The sequence below is a fragment of the Notolabrus celidotus genome, chromosome 19 (genome assembly GCF_009762535.1).
Source record: "Notolabrus celidotus isolate fNotCel1 chromosome 19, fNotCel1.pri, whole genome shotgun sequence".
In the NCBI taxonomy this organism is placed as follows: Eukaryota; Metazoa; Chordata; class Actinopteri; order Labriformes; family Labridae; genus Notolabrus; species Notolabrus celidotus.
Genome location: NC_048290.1, coordinates 26061783 through 26083720, shown reverse-complemented (window position 1 = coordinate 26083720; position 21938 = coordinate 26061783). Strand labels below are relative to the sequence as shown.

Below are 21938 nucleotides of genomic sequence, written 5' to 3'. Positions count from 1 at the left end.
CTATATGTGTAGGTTTAGGGTACAGGTTGTGATGTCATTGTGTGCATGGGATGATGCAGATTTGTAAGTATGCACAAACTGAAAGTAAGTTCTTGTACTTTGGTGCAAATTAAAAATGCAACATTCTGGTTATCAGTGATATTTAAAAGACAGAAAGATAAAAGATCTGAAAAAAGAACTTCAAGATTAAAAAAGCTTTATTGCCAGGTGAGCTCACACACACAAGGAATATGACGTGGTGAATGGAACACTGGTACTTAACAACAAGACAGTAAGGACACAACAAGACAGTAAGGACAATAAATATATAAACCTAAACACAAATCCAAAAATTCTAAATAAAAATAAAAATACTATCTGTACAAAGAAAGGTATGGAAGCACTTTTAAAGACATGAAATAAGTTAAATTAGCTAAAGCCAGAGTGCACATGTAGTAGATGAATATAATAATAAATTAAAGCCGCAAGCGGCGATGTGCGGGCCCTCGTTCAAGCACCGCCTGATGTGCGCGACTCCCTGATGTGCACGACTCCCTGATGTGCACGACCGCCTGATGTAAGCCACCGCCTGATGTGCTGCAGGTGTTGCTGTGCTGCCTAGGCTGAAACTGTGAGCTTACCTGTGCAGTTATCAGCATAGTGTACATTGCAGTACCACCTGTCACCAGTAGGTGCTGCTGTGTCTTTAATTATGTTCTGAAGGATTGTTCATCACAGATCATTATAGAAAGAGTTGGGATCACAAGCATGTTAAAAACAAGTTCTGAGAGTAAATACTGCTTGTGTCCATTAGGTGGCGCTATTCATATGACAAACATGTGTATGTATACATGAGTTCAGGCTGGGCCCATGATGAAACATGTGAAATTTGGAAGAGATCGGAGATTGTATGTAAATGTCAGTACCATGTATTTCCTGTGGGTGGCGCTATGGCTGTAGTAGATAAATGAGTCCATAGGTTTGTTGAGGGATGGACCCTGATCATGCGTATGTAAGTTCAAACAAATTGAACACTGTATGAAGGAGCTATCAGTACTTCCTGTTTCATGGCGAGACATCAGAGTTTGAGGCGTGGCCACGCCCACACCGATTGACTTAGAGAAATTCTGTCTGATGACTTTTGATCGTCAATGTGTCAGCTTCAAAATGTGCGTGGTTGGGAGTTGATCGGAGCAAAATTGTAGGAGCTATTTACATAAATACATACTTTAGAGGTTGAAAAAATGTACTCCAAGTTTAGTGAAGTGCCACGCCCACAAAAATTGACGTAGAGAAATTCTGTCTGATATCGTTTGATCGTTAATCTGTCCACTCCAAAATGTGCGTGGTTGAGAGTTGATCGGAGCAAAATTGTAGGAGGAGTTCGAACAAATACATACCCAAAATAAAGGGGTCAAAAACAGAAAAATCAAAATGGCCGACTTCCTGTTGGGATTTCACCACGACGTTAAGAGGATTTTTTGTAGGTCTTGGCATGACACCTTACCAAAAAAAATTTGATGCATGTATGTTGAACCGTATTATGGGGCTAGCCTTTTCAAATTTCCAACTTCAAGGGGGCGCCGTTGAGCCATTTTGGGGAATTTTTTTTCGGGACCCCAAAAATGTCGAAATTTTCGCCAGACTTGGTGCATGTGCAACGGTTGGGGACTTTTGCACCGCGTTAAGGCAAGCACATTGGGGTTTGAAAAGTCGGGAGAAAGAAAAAATAATAATAATTAAAGCCGCAAGCGGCGATGTGCGGGCCCTCGTTCAAGCACCGCCTGATGTGCGCGACTCCCTGATGTGCACGACCGCCTGATGTAAGCCACCGCCTGATGTGCTGCCGGTGTTGCTGTGCTGCCTAGGCTGAAACTGTGAGCTTACCTGTGCAGTTATCAGCATAGTGTACCTTGCAGTACCACCTGTCACCAGTAGGTGCTGCTGTGTCTTGAATTATGTTCTGAAGGATTGTTCATCACAGATCATTATAGAAAGAGTTGGGATCACAAGCATGTTAAAAACATGTTCTGAGAGTAAATACTGCTTGTGTCCAATAGGTGGCACTATTCATATGACAAACATGTGTATGTAGATGAGTTCAGGCTGGGCCCATGATGAAACATGTCAAATTTGGAAGAGATCGGAGATTGTATGTAAATGTCAGTACCATGTATTTCCTGAGGGTGGCGCTATGGCTGTAGTAGATAAATGAGTCCATAGGTGTGTTGAGGGATGGACCCTGATCATGTGTATGTAAGATCAAACAAATTGAACACTGTATGAAGGAGCTATAAGTATTTCCTGTTTCATGGCGAGACATCAGAGTTTGAGGCGTGGCCACGCCCACACCGATTGACTTAGAGAAATTCTGTCTGATGACTTTTGATCGTCAATGTGTCTACTTCAAAATGTGCGTGGTTGGGAGTTGATCGGAGCAAAATTGTAGGAGCTATTTACATAAATACATACTTTAGCGGTTGAAAAAATGTACTCCAAGTTTAGCGAAGTGCCACGCCCACAAATATTGAAGTAGAGAAATTCTGTCTGATATCGTTTGATCGTTAATCTGTCCACTCCAAAATGTGCGTGGTTGGGAGTTGATCGGGCAAAATTGTAGGAGGAGTTCGAACAAATACATACCCAAAATAAAGGGGTCAAAAACAGAAAAATCAAAATGGCCGACTTCCTGTTGGGATTTCACCACGACGTTAAGAGGATTTTTTGTAGGTCTTGGCATGACACCTTACCAAAAAAAATTTCATGCATGCATGTTGAACCGTCGTGAGGGGCTGGCCCTCCGAAATTTTCAAATTCAAGGGGGCGCCGTTTAGCCATTTTGGGGATTTTTTTTTCGGGACCACCAAAATGTCGAAATTTTCACCAGGCCTGGTGCATGTGCAGCGGTTGGGGACTTTTGCACCGCGTTATGGCAAGCACATTGGGGATTCAAACGGCGGAAGAAACAAAAAAAGAATAATAATAATAATAATCACTCGGGTTTCAATAGGGCCTTCGCCGACCTTGTCGGTGCTCGGGCCCTAATTAAAGCCGCAAGCGGCGATGTGCGGGCCCTCGTTCAAGCACCGCCTGATGTGCGCGACTCCCTGATGTGCACGACCGCCTGATGTAAGCCACCGCCTGATGTGCTGCAGGTGTTGCTGTGCTGCCGAGGCTGAAACTGTGAGCTTACCTGTGCAGTTATCAGCATAGTGTACATTGCAGTACCACCTGTCACCAGTAGGTGCTGCTGTGTCTTGAATTATGTTCTGAAGGATTGTTCATCACAGATCATTATAGAAAGAGTTGGGATCACAAGCATGTTAAAAACATGTTCTGAGAGTAAATACTGCTTGTGTCCATTAGGTGGCGCTATTCATATGACAAACATGTGTATGTATATGAGTTCAGGCTGGGCCCATGATGAAACATGTCAAATTTGGAAGAGATCGGAGATTGTATGTAAATGTCAGTACCATGTATTTCCTGAGGGTGGCGCTATGGCTGTAGTAGATAAATGAGTCCATAGGTGTGTTGAGGGATGGACCCTGATCATGTGTATGTAACTTCAAACAAATTGAACACTGTATGAAGGAGCTATAAGTATTTCCTGTTTCATGGCGAGACATCAGAGTTTGAGGCGTGGCCACGCCCACACCGATTGACTCAGAGAAATTCTGTCTGATGACTTTTGATCGTCAATGTGTCTGCTTCAAAATGTGCGTGGTTGGGAGTTGATCGGAGCAAAATTGTAGGAGCTATTTACATAAATACATACTTTAGCGGTTGAAAAAATGTACTCCAAGTTTAGCGAAGTGCCACGCCCACACCGATTGACTTAGAGAAATTCTGTCCGATAACTTTTGATCGTTAATCTGTCCACTCCAAAATGTGCGTGGTTGGGAGTTGATGGGACCAAAACTGTAGGAGATGTTTACACAAATACATACCCAAAATAAAGGGGTCAAAAACAGAAAAATCAAAATGGCCGACTTCCTGTTGGGATTTCACCACGACGTTAAGAGGATTTTTTGTAGGTCTTGGCATGACACCTTCCCAAAAAAAATTTGATGCATGTATGTTGAACCGTATTATGGGGCTAGCCTTTTCAAATTTCCAACTTCAAGGGGGCGCCATTTAGCCATTTTGGGGAATTTTTTTTCGGGACCACAAAAATGTCGAAATTTTCGCCAGGCCTGGTGCATGTGCAACAGTTGGGGACATTTGCACCGCGTTATGGCAAGCACATTGGGCATTGAAACGGCGGAAGAAAGAAACAAAGAATAATAATAATAATTAAAGCCGCAAGCGGCGATGTGCGGGCCCTCGTTCAAGCACCGCCTGACGTGCGCGACTCCCTGATGTGCACGACCGCCTGATGTAAGCCACCGCCTGATGTGCTGCAGGTGTTGCTGTGCTGCCTAGGCTGAAACTGTGAGCTTACCTGTGCAGTTATCAGCATAGTGTACATTGCAGTACCGCCTGTCACCAGTAGGTGCTGCTGTGTCTTGAATTATGTTCTGAAGGATTGTTCATCACAGATCATTATAGAAAGAGTTGGGATCACAAGCATGTTAAAAACATGTTCTGAGAGTAAATACTGCTTGTGTCCAATAGGTGGCGCTATTCATATGACAAACATGTGTATGTAGATGAGTTCAGGCTGGGCCCATGATGAAACATGTCAAATTTGGAAGAGATCGGAGATTGTATGTAAATGTCAGTACCATGTATTTCCTGAGGGTGGCGCTATGGCTGTAGTAGATAAATGAGTCCATAGGTGTGTTGAGGGATGGACCCTGATCATGTGTATGTAAGATCAAACAAATTGAACACTGTATGAAGGAGCTATAAGTGTTTCCTGTTTCATGGCGAGACATCAGAGTTTGAGGCGTGGCCACGCCCACACCGATTGACTTGGAGAAATTCTGTCTGATGACTTTTGATCGTCATTGTGTCTGCTTCAAAATGTGCGTGGTTGGGAGTTGATCAGAGCAAAATTGTAGGAGCTATTTACATAAATACAGACTTTAGCGGTTGAAAAAATGTACTCCAAGTTTAGCGAAGTGCCACGCCCACAAAAATTGAGTTAGAGAAATTCTGTCTGATAACGTTTGATTGTTAATCTGTCCACTCCAAAATGTGTGTGGTTGGGAGTTGATCGGAGCAAAATTGTAGGAGGAGTTCAAACAAATACATACCCAAAATAATGGGGTCAAAAACAGAAAAATCAAAATGGCCGACTTCCTGTTGGGATTTCACCACGACGTTAAGAGGCTTTTTTGTAGATCTTGGCATGACACCTTACCAAAAAAATTTCATGCATGCATGTTGAACCGTCGTGAGGGGCTGGCCCTCCGAAATTTTCAAATTCAAGGGGGCGCCGTTTAGCCATTTTGGGGATTTTTTTTTCGGGACCACCAAAATGTCGAAATTTTCACCAGGCCTGGTGCATGTGCAGCGGTTGGGGACTTTTGCACCGCGTTATGGCAAGCACATTGGGGATTCAAACGGCGGAAGAAACAAAAAAAGAATAATAATAATAATAATCACTCGGGTTTCAATAGGGCCTCGCCGACATTGTCGGTGCTCGGGCCCTAATTAAAGCCGCAAGCGGCGATGTGCGGGCCCTCGTTCAAGCACCGCCTGATGTGCGCGACTCCCTGATGTGCACGACCGCCTGATGTAAGCCACCGCCTGATGTGCTGCAGGTGTTGCTGTGCTGCCGAGGCTGAAACTGTGAGCTTACCTGTGCAGTTATCAGCATAGTGTACATTGCAGTACCGCCTGTCAGCAGTAGGTGCTGCTGTGTCTTTAATTATGTTCTGAAGGATTGTTCATCACAGATCATTATAGAAAGAGTTGGGATCACAAGCATGTTAAAAACATGTTCTGAGAGTAAATACTGCTTGTGTCCATTAGGTGGCGCTATTCATATGACAAACATGTGTATGTATATGAGTTCAGGCTGGGCCCATGATGAAACATGTCAAATTTGGAAGAGATCGGGTATTGTATGTAAATGTCAGTACCATGTATTTCCTGAGGGTGGCGCTATGGCTGTAGTAGATAAATGAGTCCATAGGTGTGTTGAGGGATGGACCCTGATCATGTGTATGTAACTTCAAACAAATTGAACACTGTATGATGGAGCTATAAGTATTTCCTGTTTCATGGCGAGACATCAGAGTTTGAGGCGTGGCCACGCCCACACCGATTGACTTAGAGAAATTCTGTCTGATGACTTTTGATCGTCAATGTGTCTGCTTCAAAATGTGCGTGGTTGGGAGTTGATCGGAGCAAAATTGTAGGAGCTATTTACATAAATACATACTTTAGCGGTTGAAAAAATGTACTCCAAGTTTAGCGAAGTGCCACGCCCACAAAAATTGAGTTAGAGAAATTCTGTCTGATATCGTTTGATCGTTAATCTGTCCACTCCAAAATGTGCGTGGTTGGGAGTTGGTGGGACCAAAACTGTAGGAGGAGTTCAAACAAACACGTAATCTTGCGAATCGGGTAAAATCAAAATGGCCGACTTCCTGTTGGGATTTCACCACGACGTTAAGAGGCTTTTTTGTAGGTCTTGGCATGATACCTATGCAAAAAAAATTTCATGCATGTACGTTGAACCGTATTGAGGGGCTGGCTCTTTGAAACATAGGGGGCGCTATTGAGCCATTTGTGGGAATTTTTTCACGGGACCACCAAAATATCGAATTTTTCACCAGGCCTGATGCATGTGCAACTTTTGGGGACTTTTGCACCGCGTTAAGGCAAGCACATTGGGGTTTGAAAAGTCGGGAGAAGAAATAATAATAATAATTAAAGCCGCAAGCGGCGATGTGCGGGCCCTCGTTCAAGCACCGCCTGATGTGCGCGACTCCCTGATGTGCACGACCGCCTGATGTAAGCCACCGCCTGATGTGCTGCAGGTGTTGCTGTGCTGCCTAGGCTGAAACTGTGAGCTTACCTGTGCAGTTATCAGCATAGTGTACATTGCAGTACCACCTGTCACCAGTAGGTGCTGCTGTGTCTTTAATTATGTTCTGAAGGATTGTTCATCACAGATCATTATAGAAAGAGTTGGGATCACAAGCATGTTAAAAACATGTTCTGAGAGTAAATACTGCTTGTGTCCATTAGGTGGCGCTATTCATATGACAAACATGTGTATGTATATGAGTTCAGGCTGGGCCCATGATGAAACATGTCAAATTTGGAAGAGATCGGAGATTGTATGTAAATGTCAGTACCATGTATTTCCTGAGGGTGGCGCTATGGCTGTAGTAGATGTATGAGTCCATAGGTGTGTTGAGGGATGGACCCTGATCATGTGTATGTAAGATCAAACAAATTGAACACTGTATGAAGGAGCTATAAGTATTTCCTGTTTCATGGCGAAACATCAGAGTTTGAGGCTTGGCCACGCCCTCACCGATTGACTCAGAGAAATTCTGTCTGATAGCTTTTGATCGTCAATGTGTCTGCTTCAAAATGTGCGTGGTTGGGAGTTGATCGGAGCAAAATTGTAGGAGCTATTTACATAAATACATACTTTAGAGGTTGAAAAAATGTCCTCCCAGTTTAGTGAGGTGCCACGCCCACAAAAATTGACTTAGAGAAATTCTGTCTGATATCGTTTGATCGTTAATCTGTCCACTCCAAAATGTACGTGGTTGGGAGTTGGTGGGACCAAGACTGTAGGAGGAGTTCGAACAAATACATACCCAAAATAAAGGGGTCAAAAACAGAAAAATCAAAATGGCCGACTTCCTGTTGGGATTTCACCACGACGTTAAGAGGCTTTTTTGTAGATCTTGGCATGACACCTTACCAAAAAAAATTTCATGCATGCATGTTGAACCGTCGTGAGGGGCTGGCCCTCCGAAATTTTCAAATTCAAGGGGGCGCCGTTTAGCCATTTTGGGGATTTTTTTTTCGGGACCACCAAAATGTCGAAATTTTCACCAGGCCTGGTCCATGTGCAACAGTTGGGGACTTTTGCAACGCGTTATGGCAAGCACATTGGGGATTCAAATGGCGCGAGAAACAATAATAATAATAATAATCCTTACGGTTACAAGAGGGCCTCCGCCGCCACTGCGTGTCGGTGCTCGGGCCCTAATAATAATAATAATTAAAGCCGCAAGCGGCGATGTGCGGGCCCTCGTTCAAGCACCGCCTGATGTGCGCGAGTCCCAGACGTGCACGACCGCCTGATGTGCTGCAGGTGTTGCTGTGCTGCCGAGGCTGAAACTGTGAGCTTACCTGTGCAGTTATCAGCATAGTGTACATTGCAGTACCACCTGTCACCAGTAGGTGCTGCCGTGTCTTTAATTATGTTCTGATGGATTGTTCATCACAGATCATTAAAGAAAGAGTTGGGATCACAAGCATGTTAAAAAGAAGTTCTGAGAGTAAATACTGCTTGTGTCCATTAGGTGGCGCTATTCATATGACAAACATGTGTATGTGTATGAGTTCAGGCTGGGTCCACGATGAAACATGTCAAATTTGGAAGAGATCGGAGATTGTATGTAAATGTCAGTACCATGTATTTCCTGAGGGTGGCGCTATGGCTGTAGTAGATAAATGAGTCCATAGGTGTGTTGAGGGATGGACCCTGATCATGTGTATGTAAGATCAAACAAATTGAACACTGTATGAAGGAGCTATAAGTACTTCCTGTTTCATGGCGAGACATCAGAGTTTGAGGCGTGGCCACGCTCACACCGATTGACTTAGAGAAATTCTGTCTGATGACTTTTGATCGTCAATGTGTCTGCTTCAAAATGTGCGTGGTTGGGAGTTGATCGGAGCAAAATTGTAGGAGCTATTTACATAAATACATACTTTAGCGGTTGAAAAAATGTACTCCAAGTTTAGCGAAGTGCCACGCCCACAAAAATTGACTTAGAGAAATTCTGTCTGATATCGTTTGATCGTTAATCTGTCCACTCCAAAATGTGCGTGGTTGGGAGTTGGTGGGACCAAAATTGTAGGAGGAGTTCAAACAAATACATACCCAAAATAATGGGGTCAAAAACAGAAAAATCAAAATGGCCGACTTCCTGTTGGGATTTCACCACGACGTTAAGAGGCTTTTTTGTAGATCTTGGCATGACACCTTACCAAAAAAAATTTCATGCATGCATGTTGAACTGTCGTGAGGGGCTGGCCCTCCGAAATTTTCAAATTCAAGGGGGCGCCGTTTAGCCATTTTGGGGATTTTTTTTTCGGGACCACAAAAATGTCGAAATTTTCGCCAGGCCTGGTGCATGTGCAGCGGTTGGGGACTTTTGCACCGCGTTATGGCAAGCACATTGGGGATTCAAATGGCGCGAGAAACAATAATAATAATAATAATCCTTACGGTTACAAGAGGGCCTCCGCCGCCACTGCGTGTCGGTGCTCGGGCCCTAATAATAATCACTCGGGTTTCAAGAGGGCCTTCGCCGACATTGTCGGTGCTCGGGCCCTAATAATAATAATAATCCTTAGGGTTACAAGAGGGCCTTCGCCGACATTGTCGGTGCTCGGGCCCTAAATATGTTATGGAATAAATTACAATATTGCACATGGTTACGAGGTATTGCAGCAGAAATCAAGTATTGCTCATGTATGTGATACATCACAGGAGTTACTCCTCTGGTAAAATACTGCATAGCATTTCCACAAGTGTTTTCTATAAATAAAACAAAGTATCTAAAACTTTCGATGAACAAGCAAGGACTATTTCAGGAGGATTTCATGTTGACACAAAAAAATACAAGTCCCACAATGCACCGCAGCACAAAACCGGAAGCACTTTATTGACCCTTCGTGGCATTGTGGGTAAGCGGAAAAAGGCTCCAAAAGGTACACCAGAGCGTCAGTCGCACGTTGCGGAGTTGCTGAAGAAGAAACAACAAAGAAACACGTCCTTTGGATTAAATCAAGGTAACCTTCTTTAAATATTGAATTAAACTGAATTATAATGTAGTTTGTTCGACGGTAGCATGGTTTGTGTGAATTTTAAGGAGGCTCATTCATTCTGTCGGCCATTGTGGTTCCGTCTGCTTTTGGAACATGAAGTTTGTGCTGTAAAGATTCACATTTGAATGTTAAATTAAAGATTTAAGACGCACTAGACTTGAAAGAAGTGTATATTCTAAACGCAATTGATAACATATTTTATTTGGGGATAAAACATCTTGTTAGAAAACGTGCATTGTGTAAAGTCGTTGAAGAATAGCATTAGCTGTTGGTAGCAATTGTGGCTAATGTAGGCCACCGTGCGGTAAGTTTCACAGCTCTTACAAACAATTTTACATCTATCAGTATTTATTTATTAACTCAACTAGCTGATGGAAAAACACACCACTAAAGCTTCTAGTAGTTTATAATCAGTTTGAAGAGTTCAAGAAATAGGAGGCAGGGAGACGACAGAGAAGATCATTTGTACATTCGACTGTAAAGCTTGGCCTGTGACTATGTTTTATTTTAGTGTAAACTAAAATTACTCATTTCGTTTTGTTTTTTTGCAGGAAACAGTTGAAAAATGTCCATCGGAGTCCCAATCAAGGTCCTGCATGAGGCAGAGGGACACATTGTGACCTGTGAGACAAACACAGGGGAGGTGTACAGAGGCAAGCTGATTGAGGCAGAGGACAACATGAACTGCCAGGTGGGTCTCCCAGAAGAAGGCTCCTTTTGTGCAAAGTGTTTCGTCTTTATTATCTCTCTCACTACTACCACTTTCCTTTTGGGGGTAGTTCAGAATACATGTGACATAATGTGCAAAATGAGCTGTGTGATTTGCAATTATGGTCGCAATGGGGTGGAAAGTTTCTGGTACATTTCCATGGGAAGGTAAGCTGGGGAATTTTGGAAATATTCCAAATTGGAAACTTTACATTGGAATTATGGGAATTAACTGGGAATTGAAAAGGTATCATTTCCAAGCATAAATATTTGTTTTGTTACAAGCAGACATCAATCTGAAAGAGTACAATTAAAACAGATTTATTTGTAAGTAGAACTTTATCAAGTGTTAAATATTTTATTGAACAATCAATTATTTCATTGAAGAACAAAACATGAATGTTGAGTTACATATTACTCATCCCTCTGACCCAACCCATTCAAAAATGCAATCCCAACAAACTCCCATTCGAAATGATAAATGTAAAGAGCATCTTCCCTCAAGCTTCTCAAGCCTAGCCTCTGCAGGATTCTAGAAATCATCTGTGCTTCATGTGATGGAGGAATGCACAGTCCATGTAGGGGGCGTGGTCTCAATAGCTCTGCAGTAAGCAGTGTGCTATGTGCTTTTGATTGAGGAATAGCATAGATATTCAACTAGCATGCAATCTGGTTGATTTAGTCAGGATTATGCCAAATATATATTTTCCCCAACTATATTTAAGTTCCCTATTAAGAGCCAACCTTCAATTTATCCCATGGAACGTTTCCAACTTTGAAAATTCCTGGAATTTTGCAACCCTATTTGCAATAATGTAGTGTTTCAAAACACGTGACAGTGACCAAGGAACCGATGTACCAACATTTAAGTTTAAAGTGAAAAGAGAAAATACATATTATCTCTACCTTTTTGTAAATCATGATATCAATCGCTCTGTTTTAAAGGTGCTTCATCAAAGGTGCAGGCATTACTATACATTGAATAGCTAAACTAGATAGAGTTCATACTTGCTTGTTTTACACTTACCCTTTTCCCCCACATGAATCAGTCTGAAGTACTTGGCAAAGTAAAGGGAGATGGTTGCATGTCTTCACAAAGGTTATCACTCTCTCAGATACTAAGTCCTGACTCTCAGTTATGCTAGCCACTTACTTCACCAACCAGGGAACTGAGCTGTCAATCATTTGCTGTTTGGATTGTGAGCATTGAAGGCAGAGCTGGAATGTAAACCACTGATTTGTCAGACCTATTGTTACGGTAAACTGGAATTGGTATGTTAAGCTGTTGCTATAACTACACCCCATCTTCTGTCCTTGCAGATGTCTAACATAACAGTGACATACCGTGATGGCAGAGTGGCACAGTTGGAGCAAGTGTACATCCGTGGCAGCAAAATCCGCTTCCTGATCTTACCTGACATGTTAAAGAATGCTCCTATGTTAAAGAGTATGAAGAATAAGAACCAGGGGTCTGGTGCAGGAAGGGGCAAGGCAGCTATTCTCAAAGCACAAGGTGAGTGGGTGCTTTTTAAAATGAAATCTCTCTGACAACAAAATGAAATTTGGGGTTTTGTGAACCTCAACATATTCTTATACCTAAATCTCCAGCTTCAGCAGGAAACAACATGGACTGTAATAAATACTGATGGCTGTTATATTCAAAGTAAAGGATGAACTATTAGTTATTTTAAGTCTGTTGTTGCTGGTGGTACCCCTTTGTCCAAAGGGCGTGCTAAGGTCCTCCAAAATAGAAGTTTTTCACGGTCACTTTAATTTGACCAGTCACTCTTTAAATCTCTAGTGTTATTGAATCCTTGTTTAAGAGTTCATGCATTCACTCACCATAAGCTCTCTTTAAATCAGCGTGTGCACATTTTTGGGTGAATCCATGGAAACTGTTTGCATCTCGACATCATTTTTGAAAGCCTGAGGATGACAATGATTTACAACAAAGTATCAACATTCCAAAACATGATACAGATGACAAAATAACTGATATACGTATAAGGAGTAATTCAGTTGGCACCTTTTTTAGAGTGGAATAGATTGTATCTCACATTTAGCCTGTGATTTGTAGCCTGAACCTTGCTCTTTTTTGTCTTCAGTGGCTGCAAGGGGTCGGGGGCGTGGCGGAATGGGAAGAGGCAACATCTTCCAGAAGAGACGATAACTGTTCCAGCTGTGTTCAAAATGTTGTTTTGTATAGTCCTTTGTTTTTATTAATCTTGTCATCATTGGATTGGATTGGACACCTTTGGTATTGTTTGCAATTTTATGCTTCTCAGTCTTTTTCTTTGATTTCATTTTTTTTTTTTTAAGAAATAAACATATTTCACTTTGAGTTCTGTCTTCTGAGAATATCTTACTGACAAAGAGCCAGATTACATTGGTCCTCATTAAGCCTTTTTGAAGTCCCATTTCTAAACCCTACCAGACCCAGTCACATTTTACATCACAAACATATATCTTTTAGAGTGGGGGTCCTCAATCCAGATTACGACAGGTTCAATAAGGGTTAAATATCTTCACGTGAAGGTATAGAGCATCATGTCTACACTTAGACACGTGTCTAATTGACAAGGATGATAGTGTAAGCTCAGAAGTTACAAATGTCCCTTACACTTAGGCAATTTCTGAAAATGTCTCAACCTGTTTGCATCATGTTTTGCTTGTGTTGGCAAGAATGATTGCAAATCGCACATTTAAAAAAAAATGTATTGTAAAGTTTTACACAAATGAAAAATGAAGTCACTCTATTGCACAAATTGAGATTGTAGAAACAAGCTACTGCACTCTTGCATGATTTTTAGTAAATGTATCACCCATGGAGTCAACGATACTTTTTGAAACCTGGTTTTCATGTGTCGTGATTATCAAAATCAAATTAATTAGATTAGAATTTTATTTGTCCACAATCTGGAAAATTGCCTTTGGCTTCACACAGACAGACAATACTACATTTGTAGACAAGAACACAGAGTGCTTGGAGTTCTTCCTATACTGGGATGGCCAGCAGAATTCCTTAAAGGAGCCAATATAAAATATAAAACATATTTACAGTATCTCACAAAAGAGAGAAACCCCTTACATTTCTGCAAATATTCAATTATATCTTTTCATGGGACAACTCTGAAGAAATGACACTTTGATACAATGTAAAGTAGTCAGTGTACAGCTTGTGTAACCGTGTAAATGTACTGTCCCCTCAAAATAACTCAACACAGCCATTAATGTCTAAACAACCTGCAACAAAAGTGAGTACACCTCTAAGTGAAAATATCCAAATTTGGCCCAAAGAGTCAATATTTTGTGTGGCCACCATTATTTTCCAGCACTGCCTTAACCCTCTTGGGCATGGAGTTCACCAGAGCTTCACAGGTTGCCACTGGAATTCTCTTCACTCCTCTATGATGACATCACGGAGCCGGTGGATGGTAGAGACCTTGTGCTCCTCCACCTTCTGTCTGAGGAGGCCCCACAGATGCTCAATATGATTTAGGTCTGGAGACATGCTTGGCCTCTCCATCACCTTCAGCCTCAGCTCCTTTAGTAAGGCAGTGGCTGTCTTGAAGGTGAAGGTGTTGGGGTCGTTATCATGTTATCATGAATACTGCCCTGCAGCCCAGTTTTTGAAGGGAGGGGATCATGCTCTGCTTCAGTATGTCACAGTACATGTTGGCATTCATGGTTCCCTTAATGAACTATAGCTCCCAAGTGCCAGCAGCACTGATGCAGACCCAGACCATGACACTCCCACCACCATGCTTGACTGTAGGCAAGACACACTTGTCTTTGTACTCCTCACCTGGTTGCCCCCACACACGCTTGACACCATCTGAACCAAATAAGTTTATCTTGGTCTCATCAGACCACAAGTCATGTCTCCAGTAATCCATGTCCTTAGTCTGCTGGTCTTCAGCAAACTGTTAGCAGGCTTTCTTGTGCTTCATCTTTAGAAGAGGCTTCCTTCTAGGACGACAGCCATGCAGACCAATTTGATGCAGCGTGCGGCGTATGATCTGAGCACTGACAGGCTGACCCCTTCAACCTCTGCAGCAATGCTGGCAGCACTCGTACATCTATTTTCCCAAGACAACCTCTGAATATGACGCTGAGCACGTGCACTCAATTATTTTGGTCGACCACGGCGAGGCCTGTTCTGAGAGGAACCTGTCCTGTTAAACCGCTGTATGGTCTTGGCCACCATGCTGCAGCTCAGTTTCAGGGTGTTGGCAATCTTCTTATAGCCTAGACCATCTATTTATAGAGCAACAATTCATTTTTTTCCAGATCCTCAAAGAGTTCTTTGCCATGAGGTGCCATGTTGAACTTCCAGTGACCAGTATGAGAGAGTGTGAAAGAGATAACACCAAATTTAACACACCAGCTCCCCATTCACACCTGAGACCCTGTAACACTAACTGGTTTAGTAAGTGTCACATGACACCAGGGAGGGAAAATGGCTAATTGGGCCCAATTTGGATATTTTCACTTAGTGGTGTACTCACTTTTGTTGCCAGTGATTTAGACATGAATGTCTGTGTGTTGAGTTATTTTGAGGGGAAGTACATTTACACTGTTATACAAGCTGTACACTGACTAAATTACATTATATCAAAGTGTCATTTCTTCAGTGTTGTCCCATGAAAAGATATAATTAAATATTTGCAGACATTTGAGGGGTGTACTCACTTTTGTGAGATACTGTATATACATACACACATACATACGCATGCACATAGGCACATGTACATACATGCATACATATATACCTAAAATTGAGGTCATAAAAATTAGGAAAGTCCCTTAAAGGGTGGATGCTACAGTTTGTTATTTAAAGACCTTTCTAAAATTAAAAAGTTAGGTTTGATTTTGCAATCTAAGAATTTAATAATTGAATTTCTTTTGGAACAAAAGAGTTAAGAGTAAAATGCTGAACTGAAGGGAGCAGTTCAAAATGGTAGTGCAAAGGATGGGACGTGTCACCTGTGATGTTCAGGGCCTTCTTCCTCCTAATCTGTGCATATGTACACTACCGTTCAAAAGTTTGGGGTCACCCAGACAATTTTGTGTTTTCCATGAAAACTCACACTTTTATTTATCAAATGAGTTACAAAATGAATAGAAAATATAGTCAAGACATTGAGAATGTTAGAAATAATGATTTTTTATTGAAATAATAATTTTGTCCTTCAAACTTTGCTTTCATTAAAGAATGCTCCCTTTGCAGCAATTACAGCATTGCAGACCTTTGGCATTCTAGCTGTTTATTTCTTGAGGGAATCTGAAGAAATGTCACCCCACGCTTCCTGAAGCACCTCCCACAAGTTGGATTGGCTTGATGGACACTTCTTGCGTACCATACGGTCAAGCTGCTCCCACAACAGCTCAATGGGGTTGAGATCTGGTGACTGCGCTGTCCACTCCATTACAGACAGAATACCAGCTGCCTGCTTCTTCCCTAAATAGTTCTTGCATAATTTTGAAGTGTGCTTTGGGTCATTGTCCACAGGGTATGGCATGGCGTTGCAAAATTGAGTGATAGCCCTCATTATTCAAAATCCCTTTTATTTTTTTACAAATTTCCCCCTTATATTGCACCAAAGCAGCTCCACACCATCACATGACCTCCACCGTGCTTAACAGATGGCGTCAGGCACTCTTCCAGCATCTTTTCACTTGTTCTGCATCTCACTAATCTTCTTCTGTGTGATCCAAACACCTGAAACTTTGATTCGTCTGTCCATAACACTTTTTTCCAATCTTCCTCTGTCCAATGTCTGTGTTCTTTTGCCCATATTAATCTTTTCCTTTTATTGGCCAGTCTCAGATATGGCTTTTTCTTTGCCACTCTGCCTAGAAGGCCAGCATCCCGGAGTCACCTCTTCACTGTAGACGTTGACACTGGCGTTTTGCGGGAACCATTTAATGAAGCTGCCAGTTCAGGACCTGTGAGGCGTCTATTTCTCAAACTAGAGACTCTACTGTACGTGTCTTCTTGTTCAGTTGTGCACCGGGGCCTCCCACTTCTCTTTCTACTCTGGTTAGAACCTGTTTCTGCTGTTCTCTGAAGGGAGTGGTACACATCGTTGTAGGAAATGTTCAGTTTCTTGGCAATTTCTCGCATGGAATACCCTTCATTTCTAAGAACAAGAATAGACTGTGGAGTTTCATATGAAAGTTCTCTTTTTCTGGACATTCTGAGAGTATAATCGAACCCACAAATGTGATGCTCCAGATACTCAACTAGCTCGAAGAAAGGCCAGTTTTACAGCTTCTCTAACCAGCAAAACCATTTTCAGCTGTGCTAACGTAACTGCACAAGGGTTTTCAAGATGTTTCTAATCATCCATTAGCTTTCTAACACGATTAGCAAACACAATGTACCATTAGAACACTGGAGTGATGGTTGCTGGAAATGAGCCTCTATACACCTATGTAGATATTCCATTAAAAACCAGACGTTTGCAGCTAGAATAGTCATTTACCACATTAACAATGTATAGAGTGTATTTCTGATTAATTTAATGTTATCTTCATTGAAAAAAACAGTGCTTTTCTTTCAAAAATAAGGACATTTCGAAGTGACCCCAAACTTTTGAACGGTAGTGTATCACTGAGTGGAACATGTGGTTGCCATATAATCTTGCTGGTTGTATTAACCACTCTTGTCAATTTACCTTTACATTTGACATCCAAGTACCCGTACCATGCGATCATATTAAAAAATACAATTCTGTCTAACTTCGTAATTACAAGAAATGCGCCCACAAAGCTGCTTCAATTCCAGGTTACAACTACCCAACACACCACAGGGGGGAGCCAGTCGTCCACCTTGCATGTAGCAGAAATCCCATCCCCAAGAAGAACCTGTGTTCATTTTTTGAGTTCGTGAGTCAAACAAAGAGATAGCAAAAGGAAGCCTTCTCTGCGGGTGTGGGTGTTTTCAGAAGTGCATTGCTGTAACTAACGTGACATGTGCAGATTGCATGAGTCTGTAACTCTTCCTCCATGAGAAGCACGGGACCTGTGTGCTCAGCTGGATTGGTCCATCACAACATCGGTGATCAGTCTGCTAGCTAGCTGTCGATTTACAGTCGCTGCTTTCACCGCAGCTGAAGACGGAGAAGGAACCTCACAGTGCAGAGCTGAGGCCCCAACTAACACGGAAGGTAAAGTACCATTTGTAACATGTAGTATTTGTTTGTTGTTGTCTTCTGTGGCTCTGATATCGGGCGGAATTACCATCCTCAGGCGCACTAGCATCCCTGACTCCTGCCCAACAACATCTGTATGTTTGACAGATGAGGCTAACGTTAGCTTGGAGGGTCCACAGACAACAGATTACACTCCTGTCAGTTTGTGAGAGCGCTTAGAATCAGATTCTCTGTTTGTGTGTTGAACAGACAGTTCTGATTGTATTTACGGAGTTAAGCAGGTATCATGAATGATGAAAGCGTTGTCGTTTTTTACAGCAGGAAACATTAAAGCTTAGCGCGTCGAGTAAACCTTTATTTGTGTGTTTTAAATACAGTCAGTCGTCCGATTGCGTTACATTAAGTTCGTACTAATGCTGCAGTGATTGTAATGTTAAGTGTTCTTAGCTTTGCAAGCATCCAAAGTTCATAAGACATGTCCTTTTCCTGTATTTCATGGTGAGGCGGCTGACATATATACAAATATACTAATTCAAGTAAAGTGATGGCACAAGGAGTTAAGAAATTAAATGAAAAGGATAAAAATGATACAGAAAGGGATTAGGCCACTGAAGAAAAATATAATAAGGTCACATTTTCTAAAATTATTATTATTATGAGAAAATAGTCAGAATTCTAAGATTAAAGACAGAATTCTGAGTAAAAAAGTCAGAATTCAGAGATTAAAGTCAGAATTCAGAGATTAAAGTCAGGAATCTGAGTAAAAAAAGTAAAAATTCAGAGAAAAAAAGAAAAAATTCAGAGATTAAAGTCAGGATTCTGTGAAAAAAGCCATAATTCTGACTTCAATCATAGAATTCTGACTTTTTTCTCAGAATTTCTTTTAAAAATCAGAAATATGAGATGAAACTCAGAATTCTGAGATTAAACTCAGAATTCTGACTTTTTTTCCCAGAATAATAATAATTTTATTTATTTTATTATAATTTTAAAAATATGTGACCTTATTTTTTTTTCCAGTGGCCCTAATCCTCTTGCGTAAAATAAACATTATATTTTGTTATATTTCATGATCTGTTTGTTTTTATAATATTTCGATCAAGTACGATGATTGGACAAAAAAAAGGCTTTCTATAAGTGCAGATCAAGAGCAGGGGTTCCCAAAGTGAGGGTTGGCACCCCCTGGGTGGTCGCGAGACGCAAATTGGGGGTCGTGAGATGTCTTCCAGAATGTTTTTTCTTTTAAGTTATCTAATAATAGTACATTTTACCCATAAAAAATATCAACACAAATAATAGCTAAACTAGAAATAAAACCTTGAAAATAGAAAATGTAATGAGTTCTCTGCCTTTCTTTGTTGCCAGATGACTCCTAAGTTTAGGGTTAGTGAGCAGTTAATTATCAAAAGCATCAGTATAAGCAGGTTTATTCACAACAACACATGAAACACAGACACATGCTCATATAGGTAGGGTCATTTTCAGCAGACCAGCTAAATGAAGCCACATTAAATCACTTTGAGGGACAGTGGGGGTCTTCGGCACCTATATTTTGGGGGTCGCGGGCTGAAAAGTTTGGGAACTCCTGATCTAGAGAACATCAACATGACTTTTCACGGGATGTATCACTCCGCCTCACCAAGGTGTTTTCAATACAATTAATGAAGATCACCTGTGGCCTGTTTTGGAGTTAAATGTTGTAGCTGCCAATTAAACAGTCCAGATTCTCAGTGTCACTTAGCTGTGACTGTGTGATAAAGTCCAGTAAAGTTGGCCGAGGATGCTCATCTCTCCATTTACAGGAGCTTATCTCTTGCACTGCTCCGCAGATCACCGACAGGGTTGACCTGTTGATCTTTTAATGAAGCTGGGGATCCTCCCCTGCTCCAGATGGCTCTGTGTTGTGCTTGTATGTCTGTCTGCGGGGCGGCGTCTGTGTTGTTATTAATGCTGTACATGGCCCGGACCCCAGCAAGCACTGATAAGTCCTCTCTCCCCCTCCCCTCCTGTCCAGATAGTGAAGGTCAGATCATGTGACTTTTATTGTGATAAGAGACGCAGGACGGCATCTGGACCTTGACAGCATCTGTTGGTGCTTCACCAGACTCAGGTCTGGCCACAGCGCTTGTTCTTCATCTAGTCACTGTGATTGACAGGGATCAGGACACTTTAAAGCTTTAGCCATCAGGTTGGTTTTCCATGACAAACGTTAAGTGCAAGTGTGTAACTTTGTCTAGTAAGCTGGAGGGGTGTATGAATTAAACTTTCTGCTAAAATCTTGGATAAACAAAAGTACTTAGCTTGTGTCCTTTCCTCCAGGACGAGTGGGTGACATAACGAAACAAATCAATGAACAAAACTTGTGATTTGTTTGTGTAAAAGTAGTTATGGAGTAGCTTAAGCTGCGCCCAGATTCATGACTCTGATGAGTGAAGGGCCAGTGGGGTGTCATTAACCACTGATGGTTAATGACACCCCACAGTTTTTTAATGCCAATTTAATTCATTATTGTAAACATATAAACGATAGCAGTAGTAGTTACATTTCAAATAAAACCATGAAAATTAGGGATTATGATATTGACAATTCTCAATTTTTGGGAGGAATTTGCAGATAACAATAAAACCATGGACTGTGTAATTAATGGACGTAGTATCTGTGATGTCACCCATGTGTTTCTGAAGCACTGATTTGAAGCCAATCGTCGGTGGGAGCCATATTGGAAATGATGAACACAACCTAACTTCTGTCAAGCTAGTGTGAGGTGAAGAGGCGGGCTTTGAGCCTCCTAGCCAACAGCTACAGTGTTCCCGCCTGTCAGTCAAGTCAGTCACGTTCTTAAATGGGCATATTCCTAATCTTAATATCTTCTGAACTGCTGTGTTATAGATGGGTGACATCACCCATCTGTTCCTGAGAGCTGTTTTGAAGCCAATCGATGGCGGCAGCCATATTGGAAATGCGGAACTCAACCAGGCAGAGTGTGACGTACTGTGAGCCTCCTAGCCAATAGCTATGTGTTCCCGACAGAGAGTCACGTCAGTCATGTCCTTATTTGGGAAAAAACTTGTAATCTTAATATCTTCTGAACCGTCACGTTAGAATAAAATGCACCCCCGTACAGTGTGTGCCGATAGAGAGACTAACTTTGTATTGCCAAGCTGCTTTTTGAACCAGGCTGTAAACATGTTCATTAATGCTGCAAAGATCGTCTTTCTCCCGTTCATGTCTATGTGGTTTCCGGTGTTTCTGCAGGCAGCCTCAAGTGGATTCTGGATGTATTGCAGTTTATAACACTTCCACATGGGCTTCATAGTTTGAGACCGGAGGTTGCCGCTTGGTCATATCAGTGGAAATGTCCGATTTAATGTCACCTTTAAAATGTATACAGCCGCATCAGAAACCAGTGTCTGTTTCATCCTCAAAGTTCCCACAATCCTCTGGCTTTGTTGTAAATGATTGCGTCATATTAAAGCTTTTAACCATCATCTCCATTATAGAAACTGTAGGAACCTCTTCATGTGAACAGAGATGGGTGTGATGTGTGCCTTACCATTTCACTGAGATCAAAGTAGGTCAAGTGTTGTAAGTTGCCTCTGCTCCCTCGATATAAAAAGTCTTCTGTAGCTGGAGCAATGTGAGTTTCATCCAGGGTCATGTCTCTTTATAGTCCTGTAGTCCACTGAGGCTGAGTCCACTTAGCAGACCACATTGTGTTTCTTTGCTCGCAGGGTACCTGTGTGTTTAAAAGTCAAATTGGATTTCAAAAAGCTTACTCTCCTAACTGAATGAAACAACGACCACGTAGAGTGAACAGTGAGGCCAACACTGTGTCCTCTTTCACAAGGAATCAGGACAGAGTGAGAGGTCATGTGGACAGGGCTAAAAAGAGACTGAAAGAAGACGAGGAAGCAAATCTTCATCATGAAGCAGTTTAGCACAATGTGATTGTCTGTGTAAAGTTGGCGCTTATCGCTTTCCCTTTGTTCGTTTACATCACTATAGAAAGGCTGGTGATGGAGGTAGAGAGGCCACCTGGTGTGGGTGTCTCTTCCCACACATGGCCCTCATTCTGAACATGGCTAGAGCTCCCACTGTCTTGTTTTTCTTTTTGCC

General features: G+C 41.8%; 2 protein-coding genes across 3 annotated transcripts in view; both read left to right on the top strand.

The window, feature by feature from the left end:
- The first annotated feature begins 9795 nt into the window (after positions 1-9795).
- snrpd3l (small nuclear ribonucleoprotein D3 polypeptide, like) lies at positions 9796-13006 on the top strand. The gene is made up of 4 exons (XM_034710434.1): positions 9796-9921; positions 10509-10648; positions 11986-12178; positions 12771-13006. The coding sequence occupies exons 2-4, from the start codon at positions 10523-10525 to the stop codon at positions 12833-12835; spliced, it is 384 nt and encodes a 127-aa protein (XP_034566325.1). The 5' UTR covers positions 9796-9921; positions 10509-10522; the 3' UTR covers positions 12836-13006.
- A 4453-nt stretch (positions 13007-17459) lies between these two features.
- Positions 17460-21938, top strand: part of LOC117831531 (calcium/calmodulin-dependent protein kinase kinase 2) — a 33799-nt gene continuing 29320 nt past the window's right edge. Inside the window, exon 1 of one of the 2 annotated variants that reach the window (XM_034710257.1) lies at positions 17460-17837. The gene's annotated coding sequence lies outside the window, so the exon portion shown is untranslated. The remainder of the gene's footprint in view (positions 17838-21938) is intronic. The other variant, XM_034710258.1, reaches the window with a different exon arrangement.

Coding starts and splice junctions, on each gene's coding strand:
- snrpd3l (XM_034710434.1), top strand. CDS start 10,523: ATGTCCATCGGAGTCCCAATCAAGGTCCTGCATGAGGCAGAGGGACAC. Junction 10,649..11,985: donor AGGACAACATGAACTGCCAG/GTGGGTCTCCCA, acceptor CTGTCCTTGCAG/ATGTCTAACATAACAGTGAC. Junction 12,179..12,770: donor AGCTATTCTCAAAGCACAAG/GTGAGTGGGTGC, acceptor TTTTGTCTTCAG/TGGCTGCAAGGGGTCGGGGG.